At 33.0% G+C, this 19,919-nt stretch overlaps 1 protein-coding gene across 3 annotated transcripts; it reads left to right on the forward strand.

Annotated features, from left to right (window-relative positions):
- Positions 1-3,076: 3,076 nt before the first annotated feature.
- Positions 3,077-8,004, forward strand: LOC144551160 (TLD-domain containing nucleolar protein). 3 transcript variants are annotated; one of them, XM_078299014.1, is made up of 8 exons: positions 3,077-3,188; positions 3,287-3,389; positions 3,540-3,644; positions 3,789-3,874; positions 5,999-6,225; positions 6,647-6,836; positions 7,058-7,241; positions 7,476-8,004. In XM_078299014.1, exons 1-8 carry the CDS (start codon positions 3,136-3,138, stop codon positions 7,788-7,790), a joined length of 1,263 nt encoding a protein of 420 aa, XP_078155140.1. In that variant the 5' UTR covers positions 3,077-3,135; the 3' UTR covers positions 7,791-8,004. The 3 variants fall into 3 exon arrangements, with proteins under 3 accessions (XP_078155140.1, XP_078155159.1, XP_078155149.1); XM_078299033.1 differs by lacking the exons at positions 3,077-3,188; positions 3,287-3,389; positions 3,540-3,644; positions 3,789-3,874 and adding an exon at positions 3,887-3,905; XM_078299023.1 differs by lacking the exons at positions 3,077-3,188; positions 3,287-3,389; positions 3,540-3,644; positions 3,789-3,874 and adding an exon at positions 5,063-5,079.
- The last annotated feature ends 11,915 nt before the right edge of the window (positions 8,005-19,919 follow it).

The following is a 19,919-nucleotide window of genomic DNA, read 5'->3' on the forward strand; positions in this document are numbered from 1 at the left end:
CAATCGTTTTCTATTTATCGTTCTTATTTACTAGTTTCTGTTGTATCCAATTTACCAGTTTAATTGAATTATAGCTTTCCTTCGTTCCAATTCAAATTCTTTGCTATCTGATAATTCTGTTTGAGCTGAGGGTCGTTACAAAGGCTGAAATGCACTTGCTTCAGAATTTTTTTCATAAACCATAATTAAAAAATGGATTCTTAGGGAACCAATATGATTACAACTTTTTTTTCAAAAACCATAAGAACCGTGGGAACGTCACGGTTTGGCATTTTTTTTTTCCAGACCGTGTGCTTCTCACGGTCTTGCCAAAATTTTTTTTTTTTTTATTTGTCCACACTTGCACGAAAATTGCCACAGAAGATCCGAAATGAAATTCAAGACCGTGTGCATCCAACAGTCTTAGCAATTCCAATCTCAAGACTGTGTGCATCCCATGGTCCGGCCTTCAATTCTCAAGACCGTGTGCTTCCCACGGTCTGGCCTTCAGTTTTAAACCCCCACGAGACAGAGGCCTTTCTTCCCCCACGCCCCTTCTCCATTTTTTTTCTTCCTCTTCTTTCTTCCTCTCTTCCATCAGATATTTTTTTTTTGTACTCTCATAATTAGAGTAATTTTTATTTTAATTACATAAGTTTATATATTTTTGAGAGAGGAACAAAAAGAGCTTCAGATCTACAAATTTCGTTAGGTATGTGTTTAATTCTTTTATTTTTGATAAATAATTCATAATTATGAATAAATAAGTAGAATAGATTGTTTATGTAGTATAAATGGTTTATGTAGTAATTGTAGTATAAATAAATGGTTTAAGTATAATTTTAGTGTAGATGCATGTAGTTTTTTTTTAGTGTAGATGAATGTAGTAATTGTATGGTGATATGTCTATTTGCATGTTTTATGTGCATGTAATTTTTTTTAGTGTAGATGCATGATGCATGTAGTTTTTTTTAGTGTAGATTAATGTAGTAATTTTTGGATTATTTATTTGTGGTTTATGTAGTAATTTATTTGCATGTAGGTTTTTTTAGTATGCATGTAGTAATTGTTGGGTGATTTATTTATTTGCATGTTTTATGTGCATGTAATTTTTTTTAGTGTAGATGCATGATGCATGTAGTTTTTTTTAGTGTAGATGAATATAGTAATTTTTGGATTATTTATTTGTGGTTTATGTAGTAATTTATTTGCATGTAAGTTTTTTAGTATGCATGTAGTAATTGTTGGGTGATTTAATTATTTGCATGTTTTATGTGCATGTAATTTTTTTTAGTGTAGATGCATGATGCATGTAGTTTTTTTTAGTGTAGATGAATATAGTAATTTTTGGATTATTTATTTGTGGTTTATGTAGTAATTTATTTGCATGTAAGTTTTTTAGTATGCATGTAGTAATTGTTGGGTGATTTATTTATTTGCATGTTTTATGTAGATGCATGGTTTATGTGCATGTAGAGTTTGTGTCTGAGCTAGTATTATTATTCATCTCGTTAAAACGAGTTACCAAATCATCCACTATCGGTATTTCGGGTGGGTCATCACAATATATGGGTGAATCAGACACCGTTGTGTCTCTACTACTTCCAGGTACACTACCCGGATATGGGTCATAATTGGTATGACTATCAACTGGTACTGACTCAACTACTAAATCAAGAAGTTTAAAATTCAGTACCGGAGTGGCATATTCAAGCATCATGTGCCATATCGTTTCCTCGTCTACGCTAAATAACTAGTATTTTTCTGCTGAGCCAGGTGGTGCCGTGTTCAAACGAGCCTTGATTGTCAGATCGAACTGACTAGGGAGCAAATGAATGCTAACATATATATGTTTTCTTAGCTCATGAAGACTGGTTGAATTAGTAACAGGAAATGTGCAGGTCGGTGCGTCTGAAATTTCACATCCATAATAAACATTTATTATCACTTGAGACATTATCTGAACAAAAAAAAATTCACAATCAATAATCGATATCATTTTCAATTTTACAACCTAAAATATGATCGTCATTGAAAAAATAAACTTACTACAATTACTTATACTACAAAAAGAAAAAATTATACATAAACCATTTATTTATACTACAATTACTACATAAACCATAAATAAATAATCTAAAAATTACTACATTCATCTACACTAAAAAAATCTACATGCATATACACTAAAAAAACTACATGTACATAAACCATGCATCTACATAAAATGTGCAAATAAATAAATCATCCAACAATTACTACATGCATACTAAAAAAACCTACATGCAAATAAATTACTACATAAACTATTTTTTTATACTACAATTACAACATAAACCATTTATACTAATAAAAAAAATACACATAAACTATTTATACTACAAAAAAGAAAAAAATTATACATAAACCATTTATTTATACTACAATTACTACATAAACCATTTATATTACATAAACAATTTATTCTACTCATTTATTCATAATTGCATATTATTTATCAAAAATAAAAGAATCAAATACATACCTAACGAAATTTGTAGATCTGAAGCTCTTTTTGTTCCTCTTTCAAAAATATACAAACTTACTTAATTACAAAAAATAAACACACTAATTATGAGAGTACAAAAAAAAATTTAGCTGAAGAAAGGAAGAAAGAAAAAAGAGAGAAGATGAAAAAAATGGAGATGCACTGACTCGATGAGGAAGAAGCAAGAGGTAACCGTGCCAAAAAAAACAAATGGGGACCGGGCCGTGGGGTTCCCACGGTCTTGAGATATCATTTAAACCGGACCGTTACCACAAAGACCGGACCGTTCCCACGGTCTTGATTTCAATTTGGTTGGACCGTGGGATGCACACGGTCTTGAATTTCATTTCAGATCTTCTGTGGCAATTTTCGTGCAAGTGTGGACAAATCAAAAAAAAAAAAAAAAATTCGCAAGACCGTGAGAAGCACACGGTCTGGAAAAAAAAAAATGCCAGACCGTGACGTTCCCACGGTTCTTATGATTTTTGAAAAAAAAGTTGTAATCATATTGGTTCCCTAAGAATCCATTTTTTAATTATGGTTTATGAAAAAAATTCCTTGCTTCATCAATCATCATCTATTAACCAATAGATCTGAGAGAGGAGAGAAGAGACGATCTTCATTAAGAAATGGGCAACGCTCAGTCTCCAGCGACCAACCAACGCTTTATCACGGCGAGCAGGTATTACCCTGCCTTAACTTTTTTACCCGATTAATTTTGTGTTATCGTGTACCTCCATTTCTAAAAGGAGCTATTTTGCTTTTCAAAAACAACCCAAGGGCCTTTTCCAAAGAAGGGCTAGAAGAAAAGCGCTCGCTGTTCGCTTCCCTAGCCTCGCAGTCTCAAAGCGATGGCAAGTTCATCTCTCAATCTGTTTTCCAGGTACACCCCACTCTCTTTCGATCTAGTAGTTGCTCAAAGTAGAGGTATCAAATATCAATTATGCTTTATTGGCCGTTATGATACATCCTGGCATTTATTAATAATTTATCTTATGAATTTGAACCAAATTGTGGATTTTAATTTTGATAGGAATATTATGGGATTCACGGTGCGCTCATGGATAGGTTGTTTCAATTAGTTACGCAAGAAAGAAATGATGGCAGGCTTACATTCGAAGATTTTATAATCACTAAAGTTTGTGACCTCTCATCTCATCACATCTATTCAATTTTTTTCTGTTTCCTTTATGTACGAGTTTTAGACAGTCAGGCAATGGAATTAGATATTCTATATCTTGCAATTGAATATGTCTTATCTACTTTCCTGATATGATGTCAGGCTACTTATGAGAAGGGAACTCCAGATGAAATTGAAGAGTTTATATACCGGCTATGTGATGTTAATGGAGATGGTGCTTTAGGAAGGTATATAGCTCAAGTCTCAACCAAAGTCATGGTACAGTCTCAGCTAATTCAGGTTATGGATTCAAATAAAAACAGTCAAGGTAGATGCTGGTAATGAAACCAGTTGGTTGCATTACATGCCAGCAGCGCTCACCATCAACCGTAGTTGAAATTGGGTTTAATTTATTAGTCCAAGTTATAACCTTTTACCTAATTCAGCCAGGTAAAATATATTTATTAGTCATCAGCAGTACCTTCCCTATTCACAGCATAATTGGCCCAGTCTTGTGTGCCAGTCAGGCCAGAGATCAATAATAATACCAAATATCATTCTAATACTTTGGAACTGAATATACCAAAATGTTAGAAATGCAGGAGCTCTCATTTGGGCTTCTAGAATCACAACACAGAATCAATTTGTTGTCAATAGAGGTTAAATTAAGGCACTGGAAGAAGTAATATAAAATCCAATTATAATGGACAATGGTATTATCTCTTGAGATATTTTATTTTGTTTGACACAAAGTATTTGGTCGGCTAAAATGGAAGGTAGAGATCCCAAAAAAATTTGAGTTTTCTTAGAATTATGTAATTTCCAGGACAGATATTTCAACTTCTATTAATTACTGAATTAGCTCATTGGAGGAAAAATTAGAAAGAATAAACTGAGTTATTGAGTTGGACGAGATTAGTCGACGGAAAACAAATAAAAAACTGTTTGCCTGGTAATTTTTTTTTGTGTGAGAAGCTTGACAGTGGCTTAGTAAATAAAAACTACAATTTTGATGAATCAGAAATTAGAAAACCTTGTTAAGTAAAGTGTACTCAAAAGAAGCAAACTGTCAATAGGATCTTCACTTTGTCCATGTCAAGAACTGCAACTCAAAAGAAACACTACTGTCAGTAGGATCTTCCCCTCAGCCATGTTGAAAACAGCAACAAAGCAACAGTTGTGCAAAGCACAAGCTTGAAAGTGAGCCATCTGATGAGTATTGCAAAGGACGTGCTAGAAAGTGAGTCATTTGATGAGTGTCACAAACAGAGTATATAAATTTCTGTTCTGTTGAACAGCATGTGCTTTGCAAAGCACTGTCACAGTTTGTTGCTAAAGAATGAGTAAAACCAAAAAGACGAGAAAAACCACTTCAATTGATGAATTTTCCTCGTACCATTGAACTAAAGTTTACTCCGGATTTTGATAAATGTCGGACAAGCTGCATTGCAATGTACGTGGCATGGACCCAATCTTAAACATGAATGTTAGACACGACACCTACATAATTTCCTCAATGACACATGTCGGGTTTGTGTTGGGCATGGACTGATGGACATGCTGTGTTTCAGATGCATATTTATTATATCTCTTCAGAAGGGTCTTTTCTAAATAAATTAGAATATTAATTTAGTTTTAATGAACTTATAAAGGTTAAAATTGACTATGAAGAATGAGGAGGGTTCAAATGCCTCATGCCTCATTGTGCCTCATGTTCTATATCTCCGTTTTCAAAGTTCAAATTGTAGATCTGAACCGCGCAACATTTCTTCATATAAAATATGCTTGGAGACCAAATTTTATATTTTTTGGAATTTTTTTTACTAATTTTAGGATATGTACAAAATTGTTGTTTCTGGACCATTCAAAAACAGTGATTTTGTACCTATCTATAAAAATAGTAAAAAAATTACAAAAAAATTTAAAATTTGGTCTCCATGCATACTTAATATGAATATCATGTTGAACGGCCAGATCGATAGTTTGAACTTTGAAAACGGAAATATAGGATAGGAGGCACGATGAGGCATTAGAGGCACAAGGCATTTGAACCCTCCTCATGAAGATATCTGTTACCAGTTGAACTTTAAATTGATCATCAGTTTTCCATATACTTAAATTAAATCACAAGGAGATCTATTACCATCCAGCTGCACTCCCTTGTTTTTAAGTATTAAATAACAAAATGTAGCTATAAATAACTAAAAACAAGGAAAAGTTTCTCTTTTTACAAGGCTATGATTTAGTCCATATAAATTGAGTGCTTTGGTTACATCCACAGATAACAGAAAGGATATAAACCATCTTTCAGGGACTAATTGTTGGGTGTTATTTTCATAAAAAGTAGAATGTTAAGAAATTCTATCTTCCAGGGATGACCTTCAATCTGTTCTAGAATCGATGGAGCGAACCATTTTTACTGATGAAGTTAAAGAAACTGACTCAGCCACACAAAATGGAAGGATGGCCGTGTTTCTCAATTCTGCAACATTTTCAAACTCAAAAGAAAACATGTCACTAAAGGATTTCAAAAGTTGGTGCAGCCATGTTCCTTCTGTCAGGAAGTTTTTGGGAAGTTTGTTAATGACCCCTGATTCAGGTACATTTTTCCGTCTTGCTTTTTGCAATTTCAGTTTACATCTGATTGAGAATTTTGTTTGTGTACCTACTAAGCGTTGAAAGATGTATATCCTTGTAACAGATAAAATATTTCATATACCCCTCTATAACAGGCATATTGTCGAATGTATCCAACCTCTCCTACATTTTACACAAATTCTAACTGAGAAAATCTGGAATTGATGAAAATATTGTGCATATCGAAGTTTGTAGGGGTTTATGTGAAGTTCTTAGTACCTTAGGTGTTGACAAGACATTCTCGTTTGGTAGATAAATTAATATTTTTGACAATTTGATTGGATGCAAAAATATGCTGGTGATCTCTCTAATACTAGGGCCTAGTAAGGTCCTTCAACTTGATTACCCAAAATTTTTTTTTTTCTTTTTATTTATCTTTTTAGGCAGGCCAGGATTTCAAGTGCCCAAACTGGACTATCCTTCGAATGTAGATTCTCACATTCTTATTTTGAAAAAGGAATTTGCTTGGCATGTTGGAGGTCTTCTTACTCCACAAGAGGCCGAAAATTGGAGGCTCTTGTACCATAGCTCTATTCATGGCCTCAGCTTCAACACATTCATAGGCAACATCTCGTGAGTATATACATATGTCTTTTTTGGTTTACAATTCAGCACAAATAAGATTTACACTTGCATTAAAATAGATTTCTTTATTGCTTATAATAATTAGAATGATAATTTCATGTTTGAGGATTAAAAATATGGATTAATTTGAGGTTTCAATTTGATAAATAAAACTTAATTGGGTCTTGATTTGGACAAATGCTCATTTTATGTAAGAATTTTTTTTTCAGAAATGGAGATGGGCCCACCGTCCTAGTAATTAGAGATAAAGAAGGCTATGTATATGGGGGATATGCATCACAGCCGTGGGAAAAGCACAGTGATTTCTATGGCGACATGAAATCTTTTCTTTTCCAATTGCACCCTCAGGCCTCCATCTTTAAACCTTCTGGTGCAAACTCAAATATACAATGGGTATGACTTGCATAATTTCTTCTATTTCAATTAACGCTCATTTGAGTTAAAGTTGAGAACAGTTGACAGTTAAGACAAGACATGAGAGCAATTAATTGGGTGATGACCAACTAATTGGATATTGAAATACACCAATTAATTGCTGAAACATCATAAACTGCAGAATTCAAACCAAATTTGGATATTGAAACACTACACATGACCAAACTGATCCCCTTTTCCTAATTTCTTTAGTTCGGTGTTGGCTTCAGCTCTGAGAGCATCCCTAACGGAGTCGGGTTTGGTGGAAAACCCAACCATTTTGGACTCTATCTCTCCGCAAACTTTGATCGGGGTCACACGTTTTCGTGCACCACCTTCAACAGCCCCTCTCTTTCCAAGTCAAACTACATAATACCAGATGTGATAGAATGTTGGGGTATTCAGTTAGAGACGGGGGCACAAAACGAAAACAATCGGCCAGGGGCGGCCAAGGGGACAGTTCTGGAGAGGTTTAAGGAAGACCGCAACATGCTCAAATTGATTGGCTTGGCTAGCTCTACTGATTAGAGTTGGATTTTTTTGTCATTTAAATATTGTGTATTTTTCATATACATAGAGTGGGGCAACTGATATTCATTTCTCATATAAATATTGTGTATACAACATTAGTATTCTGAGATGTACTTTCCTTTTACGTGACTCTTTACACAGAGTAATGTAACATTTGTATTATTGAGTATCAGAGTTTTTATTCATGGAAATTGGCGGTTTATCAGCGGAAGCCATGTTGTTTATTAGAATTTACCAATGGAGATTCTAAGCATAAATTTCATGAACAAATGCACTACAAAAATCTTGTCCGTTCCTAAACTTGTTGCAATAGAATTTTACCAACTAAAATGCTAGTCGCTAAGAAACAAATCTTGAGATTTAAAATTGACGTCCATGTTCGTGGTTCGTAAATAATTAATGCAATGTCAGAAAAAATTCCTGGAGAAACATAATCTTTGAACTATACAAGGCAGAAGTGCAGAACATAATATTAGGCTTTTTCTTGCAGAAACAAAATGGTAGGATGTCACTGGCACGAGAATCAGGTGTCACCTGAAACAAAACAAAAAAGATGATGATATATAAAGAAAAAGCATGGCAATGTTTATGTCATGTGTGACCTCCTTGGTTGGTCAGATTCAGATAGTCCCCACCTGGCACGTCTAGCAATGATAGCACATTTTTGCGACCATTATTGGCCTCTCCTGTACAGCCCTTTTTGCGGCACGCCTATGCTCCGTCTCTCTTTGTGTCCAGTTAAAAACTATAGCTCCTCTCCAGTGGGGCAGAAATAATGCCTGATTTAATTGGCGGTTGCAACTTGCCCGTCCGTCTGGTCTCAAAGTCGGTGCTAAAATTGTACAACCAACTAATTAATTCCCACAATTTCTGCTATAAACAAGGCATTACTGGAGAAAAGAAAGAAAGAAATTTCTTTCAAAAAGCAGAAGAAAGTTAATTTCCATAGGGGGCCTGGTTTAAACCATAGGTACTACGGAAACACATGGACAATAAAAGGGGCCGTGATGAGACCCTTAAAGGATTTGGTGGGCCCCCAGTTAAGCTGCACGCCAGTCACCACCTACATCTTAGGCACATGGGGACCGCACGGATTAAATGGGCCGGCCTCTTGACAGGTTTAACCGGGCCTACATATCTCGCCTTTCCGTTCTTCTCTTTTATTTTATTCCTTTCTCGCAGCTAATAATTACGATCGTCACTTTTGCATGTGGCACCAAAAATTTGCATAATTTTGAAATTAAATCCAAAATCACGCTCGTATGTTTTGTCTTCAACTTTAAGCTTCATTTGAAAAAACAAAAAAAATACAAGCTCAATTTCGCAAGAACATGAAAAAAATGAAGTGCGAGTTTGGTAAAAAAAAAAAACCGAAATTAAAATTAAGCTACAACTAATTTTACCTCTTGTAGGTTTCATACGATTATTGTAAAAGAACAAACAAAAAAAAGGATCGTATAGGTTTGTTTGAAATGGTGATTAAAGTTGTTTGAAGTATTCTGTTTTGGTCGTGTCACTTCAGTTGCTGTCCTTTCTTTTTCTAGAAAATAACCGACTGAGGTTTTTTGTTTCTTCATAAATCCTAACTAGTGTTGGATTTCAAACTTGTAACATCTCATGCATACAATATTGTTTAATAACTTTTGTTGTTGATTTGTTTTAAACTTTTATTTTTATTTCTTGTGTTCCAGGCTTTTCTAATTGTGATATTTGTTCGTGGTAGATTGGTAATTTGTGGGTTTTGGAGGTTTGGTTAATTAGAGGACTTGTGTGCAAGGTTGACAACAGGGCGGACTCATGTGTATCCAGAGGGGCCGGCCACTCCCCTAGATTTTGAGTTTTAGTGCTGATTTAGTGGTTCCGATCGATTATGCTCCCCTCTCTGGGTCAAATTTACAGTTAAAATTAAAATAAATTCTTGAATCAGCGATTTTTAAAGTGGCTTAATAAATAGTAAAAAAATTCTAAAAAATGTAAAATTTGGTCTCCAAGCACATCTTAATATATAGATCGCATCTAACGGTTCGGATTGACTATTCGAATTTTGAAAACGGAGAAAAATGATTTGAAAGATAGAGTGCATTTGGGTGCACAAAAATTTGGGTGCATTTGAACTCTCCTCAAGAGGAGGGTTCAAATGCACCCAAATTTTTGTGCACCCAAATGCACCCTATATTTCAAATCATTTGTCTCCATTTTCAAAGTCCAAATAGTCAATCCGAACTGTTGGATGCGATCTATATATTAAGATGTGCTTGCAGACCAAATTTTATATTTTTTGGAATTTTTTACTATTTATTAAACCACTTTGAAAATCGCTAATCCAATGGTCCAAAAAATGTAAAATCAGCGATTTTCAAAGTGGTTTAATAAATAGTAAAAAATTCCAAAAAATATAAAATTTGGTCTGCAAGCACATCTTAATATATAGATCGCATCTAACGGTTCGGATTGACTATTCGAACTTTGAAAACGGAGAAAAAGGATTTGAAAGATAAGGTGCATTTGGGTGCACAAAAATTTGGGTGCATTTGAACTCTCCTCTTAGAATTATAAGTTAAAAAATCAGAAATTACAAATCAAAGTATTAAAAAGTATAAATCAAAGCATTATTTTTATCGAATACCTAATTAATTAATAAATTTAAATATAATTAGTTATTTAAACTGGATTCAATATTTTTTTGCCCTCCTAAACAAATCCTGAATTCGTCCCTAAGTAGACAACAGTTTCTTAGTAGTAGAATAGTAGGCTTACTGGTACCAAATTGATACCAGTCAGGATGAGTCTAGTCTTGTAATAATATGTTTGTTTTTTCTAATGAAGCAGGTGGACTTGTTCACTACCCTGAAGAATAAAAAAAGTACTGAGGGTTCTCTGTGGACAACAGCGGTAAATACCGACATTGTGGGGGGCTGCCAGAAAAACAAAAAAGCGCTCATTTTTTTTTTTAAGTATATAATATAACAAAAAATGCATCAGCACTAACTCGTATGTGAGAAGTAATAAATTAATCATATAAAAAAATTCTATGGTACTAGAGTACTAGACTACTGGTTACTTGAGAATGCGGATATGGACTTTTAGTTATAATTTTTGACTTATGAGTTAATGTCGTTAGAATTAAATCACCAAGGACAAATTTTTATTAGCTGGCGAATCATTGGCGTTAGAACCAGAGCAAAAAATATCTTTCTCCTTTTTTTTCTATTTGAATTCAGGGCTGCAAAGTTCGCAAAAAGATTTTGTCAGGGAGAATGAATCTTTTGTTCCACTTACATGATGCATGCGTTGTATGTTACCTATTTTCCCATTTTTGTGAAAACAAGTTCATGCATCTATAACCAATTGTGCAGCACCTTTCTTGTTCATATTTGTGAGATTCAAGATATTTAGAAAAGAAATTTAATAAAAAAAAATGATGCACCTAATACTTGCATTAATTTGGATGGATACACATGGCCTCGTTCTGGTGAAATGACCCTCTATATGTATAAAAAGGGCCATTTACATGTGTTCTCCTATCCCAACAAATATTTATTTGACCATGCAAGGTTGAATATCGTGCATCAAATATTCCAATTTAAGAAATAACAAGGCAAACAATTTACAGTTTATGTGCACCGCAGCAAAATGTAAACAGAAATAAAAATGACTGCAATATATTAAAAAAAATGGCTCGCAGTGTGTTAATCCTTATATTTGTGTCTCTAATTAGTTTTATTTGCCCGCCCCAGTTGACAATAACATTAACACCTACATAATCAAGTAATTATACTACATTTGTCATGCATGTACTGTTTAAACCTGAACTATTCGGTGACAAAAATGTTATAGTCAAAATATTTATACTATAATTGTCCGATGCTTAATTAAACTTCAACTGTCCAATATTTAAATTTACAAGAGTGTATAATTCAACAATTCTATGGTTAATTAACTTGAAATGCTAGTGATTTAAGTTGCATAGTCAGACTATTAATGTAGTATAAAAACTTAAAATATGCGGTGATTATTATAGGGCCAGTATGGGAACCTTTAAAGTAGCTTGATAGTACGCCATTATAGTTGAAAATCTATTTTGACAAATTTGTCTGAATACACCGCTGGTATTCAAACTCAGGTCAAATTCTGTTTAAACATATGGTACCAAAATTGTTCACTGGCTATCAAATATTACTCCCTGTTGTGCTAATAAAACAGCATTACTAGCTGATGTCATTAATTCACAATGACAAATTTTGCAGTTTATGATAGAATTGGTATGTGTAGATTACAATGAATGGTTAGCATTGCTTAGTATTATTAGCTCAACTTCTTTCACACTGCCTCATGACAAGCTAGATTGGAGATGGGAAACTTCAAGACAAATTTTCAACTCACACTATTTACAAAATTTTAAACTTCGGAGGGCACCAACCAAACAATACTATGATGTGCTGGCAATTACCAGTTCCCCCAAAAATAAGGATTTTTATGTGATTGGTTTGACATAACTTTATATTGACAAATGATAACTTGACTAGAAAAGGGTGGACAGGAAGTACACACTGTCAATTTTGTAACCAATTTGAATCTGTAGACCATCTATTCTTATTATGCCCTTTAGCTCAGCAGGTATGATTTTGGCTGGGAAAGAGTCAAGAGGTCATGCACCAATGGCACACCTGGGATGATGTTATTACTTTTGCTTGTTCACTTAACTCTTCTGATAGAATTGGGTTCTTAATTGTTCTTAGTGTTGTAACATGGTCAATTTGAAAACATAGAAATGAGTTGTGCTTTAATAATATACAAGTTAAAACTGCAAGAACTCTGATTTTGTTGATTAAATCTTTATGTTTATATTGGATAGGTGTGACAAAAAAGAAGTACAAAGATGCTGTGGGAGAGTGGCTGCCAGTTATTGAAGATGCCATCCCCATAAATCAGTTCACGCCCCTGCCAATGGTGGTATACCAGCCTACGGGTGCAGATGCAAGTCCTGAGACTCCTTGAAGATAGATGAAGCACATCTCCATATTTTGTTCTCGCTTACATATTAACCTTAGCTCCATTATGAGTGGCTTAGTATTAGCAAATCTGAACTTCTTTTGATCTTTAGCTTTAGTTCTATTATGGTTGTTGTATGAACTGCTTTATATTTTGGTGGTCTAACAGTATCTGATGGTCAGTCGAGGTGAATTCCTGCTGGATTCATCTGTCGGCTAAATTTGTATTTAAAACCAATTTCATATTAATGAAATGGGCTTTGGCCTCTTTTTTAAAAACAAAAAACAAAAAACAGATTATTGATTCACGGAAGAGCAATTAATTATTCTATATTATTTATTTACCTCATTGTCATCATTAAAATAATAATTATTATTATACAAAAAACTGTAAAATAATCAATGATTATTTTTTTAGATAAAAAATTATTTTGTTATAAATATTTTGTTGATTTTGTAATAAATTGAGCACCTTATATATGTGTTAAAATTAATAGTTAGATAATTCAAACTGCATAACATAATTACGTATGGAGGTATTTTAAATTAATGCTCAAACATGTCAACTTAAAAATTTCGTCATGAATAACTGTGCTTAAATAAAAGCCATAATTAAGCTAATAAGCCTAGTTGGACATGGCCAAGCAGGGGAAAAAACTAGGAAATCATAGCAAAGAGAAACTTGTAATTATATTATTATATATATCATGCTTTCATCAGGAGGTCTACAAGTGTCCGTGCAAGTGATCATAGAGAAATGAAGGAGCAGGTGGGTTGAATTATAGGTGCTTGAACTTTATAATTAGAGAGCACAAACGCACATGAGAAGGAACACACGCTCAACGCTCGAACCAATATGCAACTTTTTTAAAATTTGGCAAGTAAATACGTACGGCTTAGCAATGTTACACGATACAAAAAGGCCAATTTAAGCGATTGGCTGTGCCTTATCTTGTCTCCCTTTTATTCATCCATCCTCCTCCCCCAATCTTATTGGAAAATGGTGCAGATATCATTTTATTATCTCAATTGATAAATTTATATATAATAAAAAAACTAGATTGGAACTTGAACAAAGAAAAATTGCCTTGCTAGACCCACGTGAGCAAATAAATCAATTACGGGGTTCAATTTGTGCCAAGGAGAAGAGAATAATAATATATTCTCACTGTTCAGAGATTCTTTTGTTGGGATTTTCTGGCCTTTTATTGCATGTTTAAATTAATTAATTAATTGCAGATTATGCCTGAGTCTGGCATCGCCTCCTTTTATTTAAAAATGTTGTGCTTTTAAGCATGCTTAGCTTTCGGGGGCAATTTCTCTATTATGGTCTCTTTTAGAGAAACTTCGTCCACAACTTCTTCACAAGGCACACAAAAATTGAAGCCAATTTCGTGTTTGCCCCTTGAGAAACCCAAAATATCGGTGATGACCATGGAAATTATAAAAGTACTATTTATCACTGCGTGGGTGCAAAAAAATATGATTTTGTTTTTGTGGATTGGACCATCTGATACTTCAATATAAAACGGATGAATTGTATCATAAAAAGATCTAACAAAATGATTTTAAAATATTATTTTGATTCGTGTATTTAGTATTTACTATCAAGTAGTCCAGTTTAAAACAGTAGAACTGCACTTCTTTTGCAAAAATAGTAAAAAATACGGGTGACAATGTACCTATGTTTCTATGAAAAAAATCTCTAATTATGCCATCTAAGCTTTACTGGTTGCTAGGAGATGTATGGATGAAATGAAACAATGGCTGTTATTCTGTTAAAAACGGTACTGACTGACACCGTGTAGTTCAGTCTCTGATGTATCACATTGTGATTTTTCTTACTTTAATGAAAGCCTTGACAGCTTCTGTCAAGTTTTCAAAAAAAAAAAGCTCCCATCCTTTATGAAGTTGAAGATCTAGAAAAATATTGGTAGTTTAAAAAAAAAAAAAAAAAAGGAATTCTACATAATTATTTTGTTTAGATGTACTTCGTTGACATTTCTCGCTCAGTGTGTTACTCTGAGATATTTATTTTTTGTTGACAAAAAGTTAATTGCAAAAATAAAAAAGTTTGAACAAGAGTTTGTGGAATGTACATTGAAGAATAGATATGAACTTATATTTTTATATGTTTTTTTATATAATTTAGAATAAAATATTATAAATACTGTAAAATTGATACTTACTCTCAATATTGAAAATTTATATGAATGATTTCTATTTACGTTTGACTCTTATAATTTAAAATCCTAACTTTATCTCTATACAGAAGAATAGACATGAACTTCTTTTATTTTTCATAAACATCAAGACCGTAAAGTGCACCAACCCCACAGACTCAGCAAATTACAAATTCCATGGAAAAGCACAAGTAAAAATTGTGAAAGTTCCGATGATTAATTGATGAATTTGTCCTACAACAATTCTAGTAGAGTAGAGATCTAAAATAAAATAAAATAAAATAAACCAATGCATCCAAACCTTCTATTACATATTCTCTGATTTTCTGCCATATTCCAAGAACCTAAAATTTGGAAATGTACAATCTGGCACAGACTGGAAGAAAGCTACATGACGAAATCTTTGATTATAAATACCCTTCTTTCAAGCGGCCTTGAAACAATTAACAACATCCTATGTGGTCTATGTTATGATTTTTCTATTTTGTTTTAAAATTTCCTTCTGTTATAAAACCTCTCAGTTGAGTTTGTTGTTTCCTAAGGCTACAAGGATCACGAAGATATATATACTCATTACAACTTTTGCTGGATCAATGAATGTTTTCCGACGGGCTTGTTCGAAAGAAAAAAAAAAAAAACATATTCTCTGATAAAATTCTTGTTTATAGCTCACAAATGAGGGCGAATTTGTGTTTCAGTGAATTGTAATAGTACATATTGGTACTAAAGGATCTAAAAATATAAGAACTCCCCATCTTTCATGATTCTAAAATCACTATTTTTATCAACGATAGATGAGATCTGAAGCTTTTTTCCTATATTTAGAGTTTATATATAATATATATTTTAGTCTAATATTAACTTCGGTGAACTGCAAATAGGAAATCGAATATACAATAATAAATTTTCTTTTTCAACATTAAAATTCACCTTTTTATATATGAAATTAGAGTTAAAATCCTTCATCTTAACTCCAGTGCAGACATTGAGTCTCGAATTAAATATACAAAAATAGTATTAGAATAGTGATTGTTGGAAAAAAAGAAAAAAAAAAGTTGGTGGAAATTGGAAAAATAATCATCCATAATAGTGAAAGATAATTATTTTAGCACTTCACTGAATAATAAATTTGAATAATCTAAGAAATAGTTCGATTAATCCGAAAAGTGTGGAATTCTTTTTGACTAATGTTTTGTTCTGAAAATTATACTTTTTCTAATTGTATTGTTGGAACTTTGTGAAAACTCAAAATTTTAAGTTCATTATATTTGCAAAACACACTTGTAATATTTATAAATACGAGGTTTAAATGAAAATTTTATATCTAATTAATTTGAATTCTCTTAGGCCCTGTTCGACCTCCAACTGGGAATGGACATGAGCACAGGAATTGAACTAAAAAGTACTGTTTTTGTAAGAAAACAAAAATTCAGTTGAACTGAATTTTTTTCTTTCCACGAGAACAGTAACGTGACCGAACAGGACCTTATTCTTGCCCAACAGTTATCTGTTAGAATTTGTATTTAAAAATAAATGAAAATCATTAAGCCTAAAATTAAGGCGTTACAAGAAGGCCACCTATCAGTACTACTAAATGCACACATAAACAGTGTTACTAAATGCACGCATAAACGCTAGAAGTTAACAAGTTCATTTGTTCAGACGAAAACTCAGCCGTCCGTCAATTAATCAAGGAATGTTGATTAGTAAATTAGACTTTTATACATATGTTGTATGTTGTCAATCATGTAGAAGTCCATACTTAGTAAAAATTAGATCCGTCAGAAATAATAAAAATTAATTTTTCACAAAACCGAACCTGTCAGAAATAATAAAAAAAAAAAAATTCACAAAACACTATTATCACCCACTACCTCCCTATCATCCACTATCTCTATGTCGGTTACGTCTCTTCTGTCATCCACTATCTCTCTGTCAGTGGCTCTTTTCGATAAAAAGAACACTAATGCATTCCCACCCTTTTTTTATTTTCTCTTTTTCTCCTGTCTGCTGGGGTCGAGTGAGACAAGGAGGATCTCTCTTTCTTCTCTCCGCTGGGGTCGAGAGAGACAGGTTGTCGCCCCCACGCTGTACTGCCATCTCTCAATCGATTTAGCAACTAGTGTATTGTCATCTCTCACCCTTTTCACAAGTCATCACCCCCACACCGAGTACCACTGCAACCGCTGACACCCACGCCTGTTGTTTCACCGGTGCTCCATGTAAGTTCCTTTTCTCTCCCCCTCTCTCTCTCATATATCATAAATGTTTTCTTTAAGATTCCTTTGAATTAAAATTACTCCCTCTTTCTCTCTCTATCAATTCTCTCTATTTTGTATAGAGAAAAAATAAAGAAATAAAATATTCTCTGTTTTGAAAAAAATTATCTATCCAAATTGTTTTGAAAAAAATTATCCCAACGTGGATAACTCCGAGTATGAGCGGCCATTTTTATTATTACCCAAAAAAAAAAGAAAATTTTAAAAATGCCCTCTGATTTCATTTTTTTTATATAAATTTTAATATATACATGTATTTTTGAATGCTCTGCATGCTGATATAATCACTTTTATCAAAAGAGGTCAAATGCCGCATGTGCCTCGCATTTGTGGCCGCATTTGCTGCTACCACATGGGCTATGTATATATGTATAATATATGTATATATAATATAATATAATACATGTATATATATATGTATGTATATGTATATGTATATCATTGAGGCAATCTAACTATATTTTCTGATGTATGAATAAAATATTTTTTTAGAATCAATGTCAAGTCCTTAATTAGTGTTATCTTTAAACTTGTGATATCCAACTGACAAACCAAATCAAAGTTATAAAGAGTTACGACATCACTTCATAAATATATCAAATGTCTTATTTTTTGGCATCTGTGATCCGCCCGTGGGTCTGGCAGTCTGGTGACATTTTTGGACTGTCCGTGGGCCTGGCGGTCGGGACATTTATAAAAAAAATGAAATCAGAGGGTATTTTTAAATTATTTTTTTTTAGGGTATTAATAAAAATGGCCGGAGTATGAGCTCACTTCGTATTCTTGCGAAATGTTAGGTGTAAGAAATAATCTTATTATTGTTATTCTCAAACGCAGCCGTAAAGAATAACACTTCTCTTAAAATACATAGGAAAAACGTTGGAAACCGACCATTTTTCTTGAAAGCAACACGACACGGGGAAAAAAACAGCGAAAAAGTAGAACTAGCTTCATGATTTTAGGATCAGGAGTCCAACAGGCAACAGCAACTAGATTTATTATAAGAACTAATACTGTGCAAGAGAGTCGGCTTACATTAATTGATCCAGTATGAGTCCTCTGTGACAGTGTACCATGCCTCTATATTGTGTTGTGAGTTACCGTCATACATCGTTATCTTTCTTTATGAATCATTTGGTTAGAGCAAGGGTAAAGCTAATTCAAAAATAAACTATTCTTTTGAGCTAACATACATTTAGATCAAGAGCTACCAACTATTTTTTATTTGTCTTTTGCCGGTTAGCTCACTATTCTACTAACTAAAAAGTTGAATTAGTTATATTTTCAATTTTAAAGTTAGCTCACTATTCTCACTAATCCACCCCTCCATCCAAATGCGACCGTAATTTGGGGTCAATTGTCAGTCGTAACTTGTACGGCTTATAATGCCGGAATCCACCACAAGAAATCTGGGTTTCTGTTAGTTGGTACCTGGTAAATGCTAACCTGGTTTTAGAGAGTACCGCCTCTACCTGATGTGTCAACTTAGCTTGATAAGGTGTTAAGAACCCACCCACATGCATCATTAATTTAAAAGATAATGAACTTTTTATAAAGAGGTCCCCAGGGAAGTAGCCTGAATCATACATCTCCCTTTAGTAAAAGGATTAGAAATGAGCAGTCCATGTCAAATAAGGTAAATCTAACCACCAATGGAAAAGGAAGAATAAATAAGAAGAAATGCCACTTGAATGAAAATTAAGGCGTCATGTAACGGTACGGTACGTTATAACATGCTTCGTCCTGGGTAAATTTTGTTCAAACATTTATGTTAGAAACACATGCTTCTTCAGTCCTTGTGTTGTGAGTACACTGTTACTGAAACAAAGGGCCTACTCATGAAAAAAGCTTGCGACACGTCACACAGCTGTTAAAACTATAATAAAGATTTCAACAGTTATTTTTGCCTACAATTACTTCCCTTAGCAAAATCAGAATTACTCAGGAAAAAAAAATGAAATATTAATGAGTATGACTAATATAATATCAGTGTCATTTCAATCTATATAACACCAACTTCAAAACCTATTAAATCGAGTTCAAATGGTGAATTCAAACCGTTCAAACTAATTTACTTTATGAGTGATGCGTTTACATGCAAACTTTTTATATTTTCGAGTTATTTTAGTATTAAATTATGCAGCAAAAAAAATTGAAAATGAATGTATTAAAATTAACTTAAAAACTTACACATTTGACCGCTTGACTTGATATCAAATAAATTCAAAAACTTATAAACTTTACATGTAAACGCACAACTAATGAAGTAGATCGGTTTGAAAAGTTTGGATTCACCATTTGAACTCGATTTGATAGGTTTTGGAATTGGTGTTATATGGACTGAAATGACACTCATGTTATATTAGCCATATTCAATATTAATTACATGTTCGAAATCTAGCTAGATTCTTTTTAACAAATATTTTGAATTAAAAGAATTTTAACATTTTTCTTTATTTGAAAATAATGAAAAATAATTGTAATAATATTAGTCGTCCTAACAAGGGTTGGTAGTTGCTCACCATTTGGTGAGCTTAGCTTCAAAAGCTATCAAATTAGTTTCAAACAAATAGTTCAAACATATCTACTTCACAACTATACAAAATTTTGAAATTTTGAAATTTATTTAGTACAAAATCAAGTGATTAACTTATAATAAAAAAATAAATGCAT

This window comes from Carex rostrata, chromosome 1 (assembly GCF_964058835.1).
Source record: "Carex rostrata chromosome 1, lpCarRost1.2, whole genome shotgun sequence".
NCBI classification, from domain to species: Eukaryota; Viridiplantae; Streptophyta; class Magnoliopsida; order Poales; family Cyperaceae; genus Carex; species Carex rostrata.

What these genes read in the sequence shown, in the direction of transcription:
- LOC144551160 (XM_078299014.1), top strand. Translation starts at nt 3,136, where the DNA reads ATGGGCAACGCTCAGTCTCCAGCGACCAACCAACGCTTTATCACGGCG. An exon ending in AAGATTTTATAATCACTAAA is followed by an intron (nt 3,645 to 3,788) that starts GTTTGTGACCTC and finishes ATATGATGTCAG; the next exon opens with GCTACTTATGAGAAGGGAAC. An exon ending in ACATTCATAGGCAACATCTC is followed by an intron (nt 6,837 to 7,057) that starts GTGAGTATATAC and finishes TTTTTTTTTCAG; the next exon opens with AAATGGAGATGGGCCCACCG.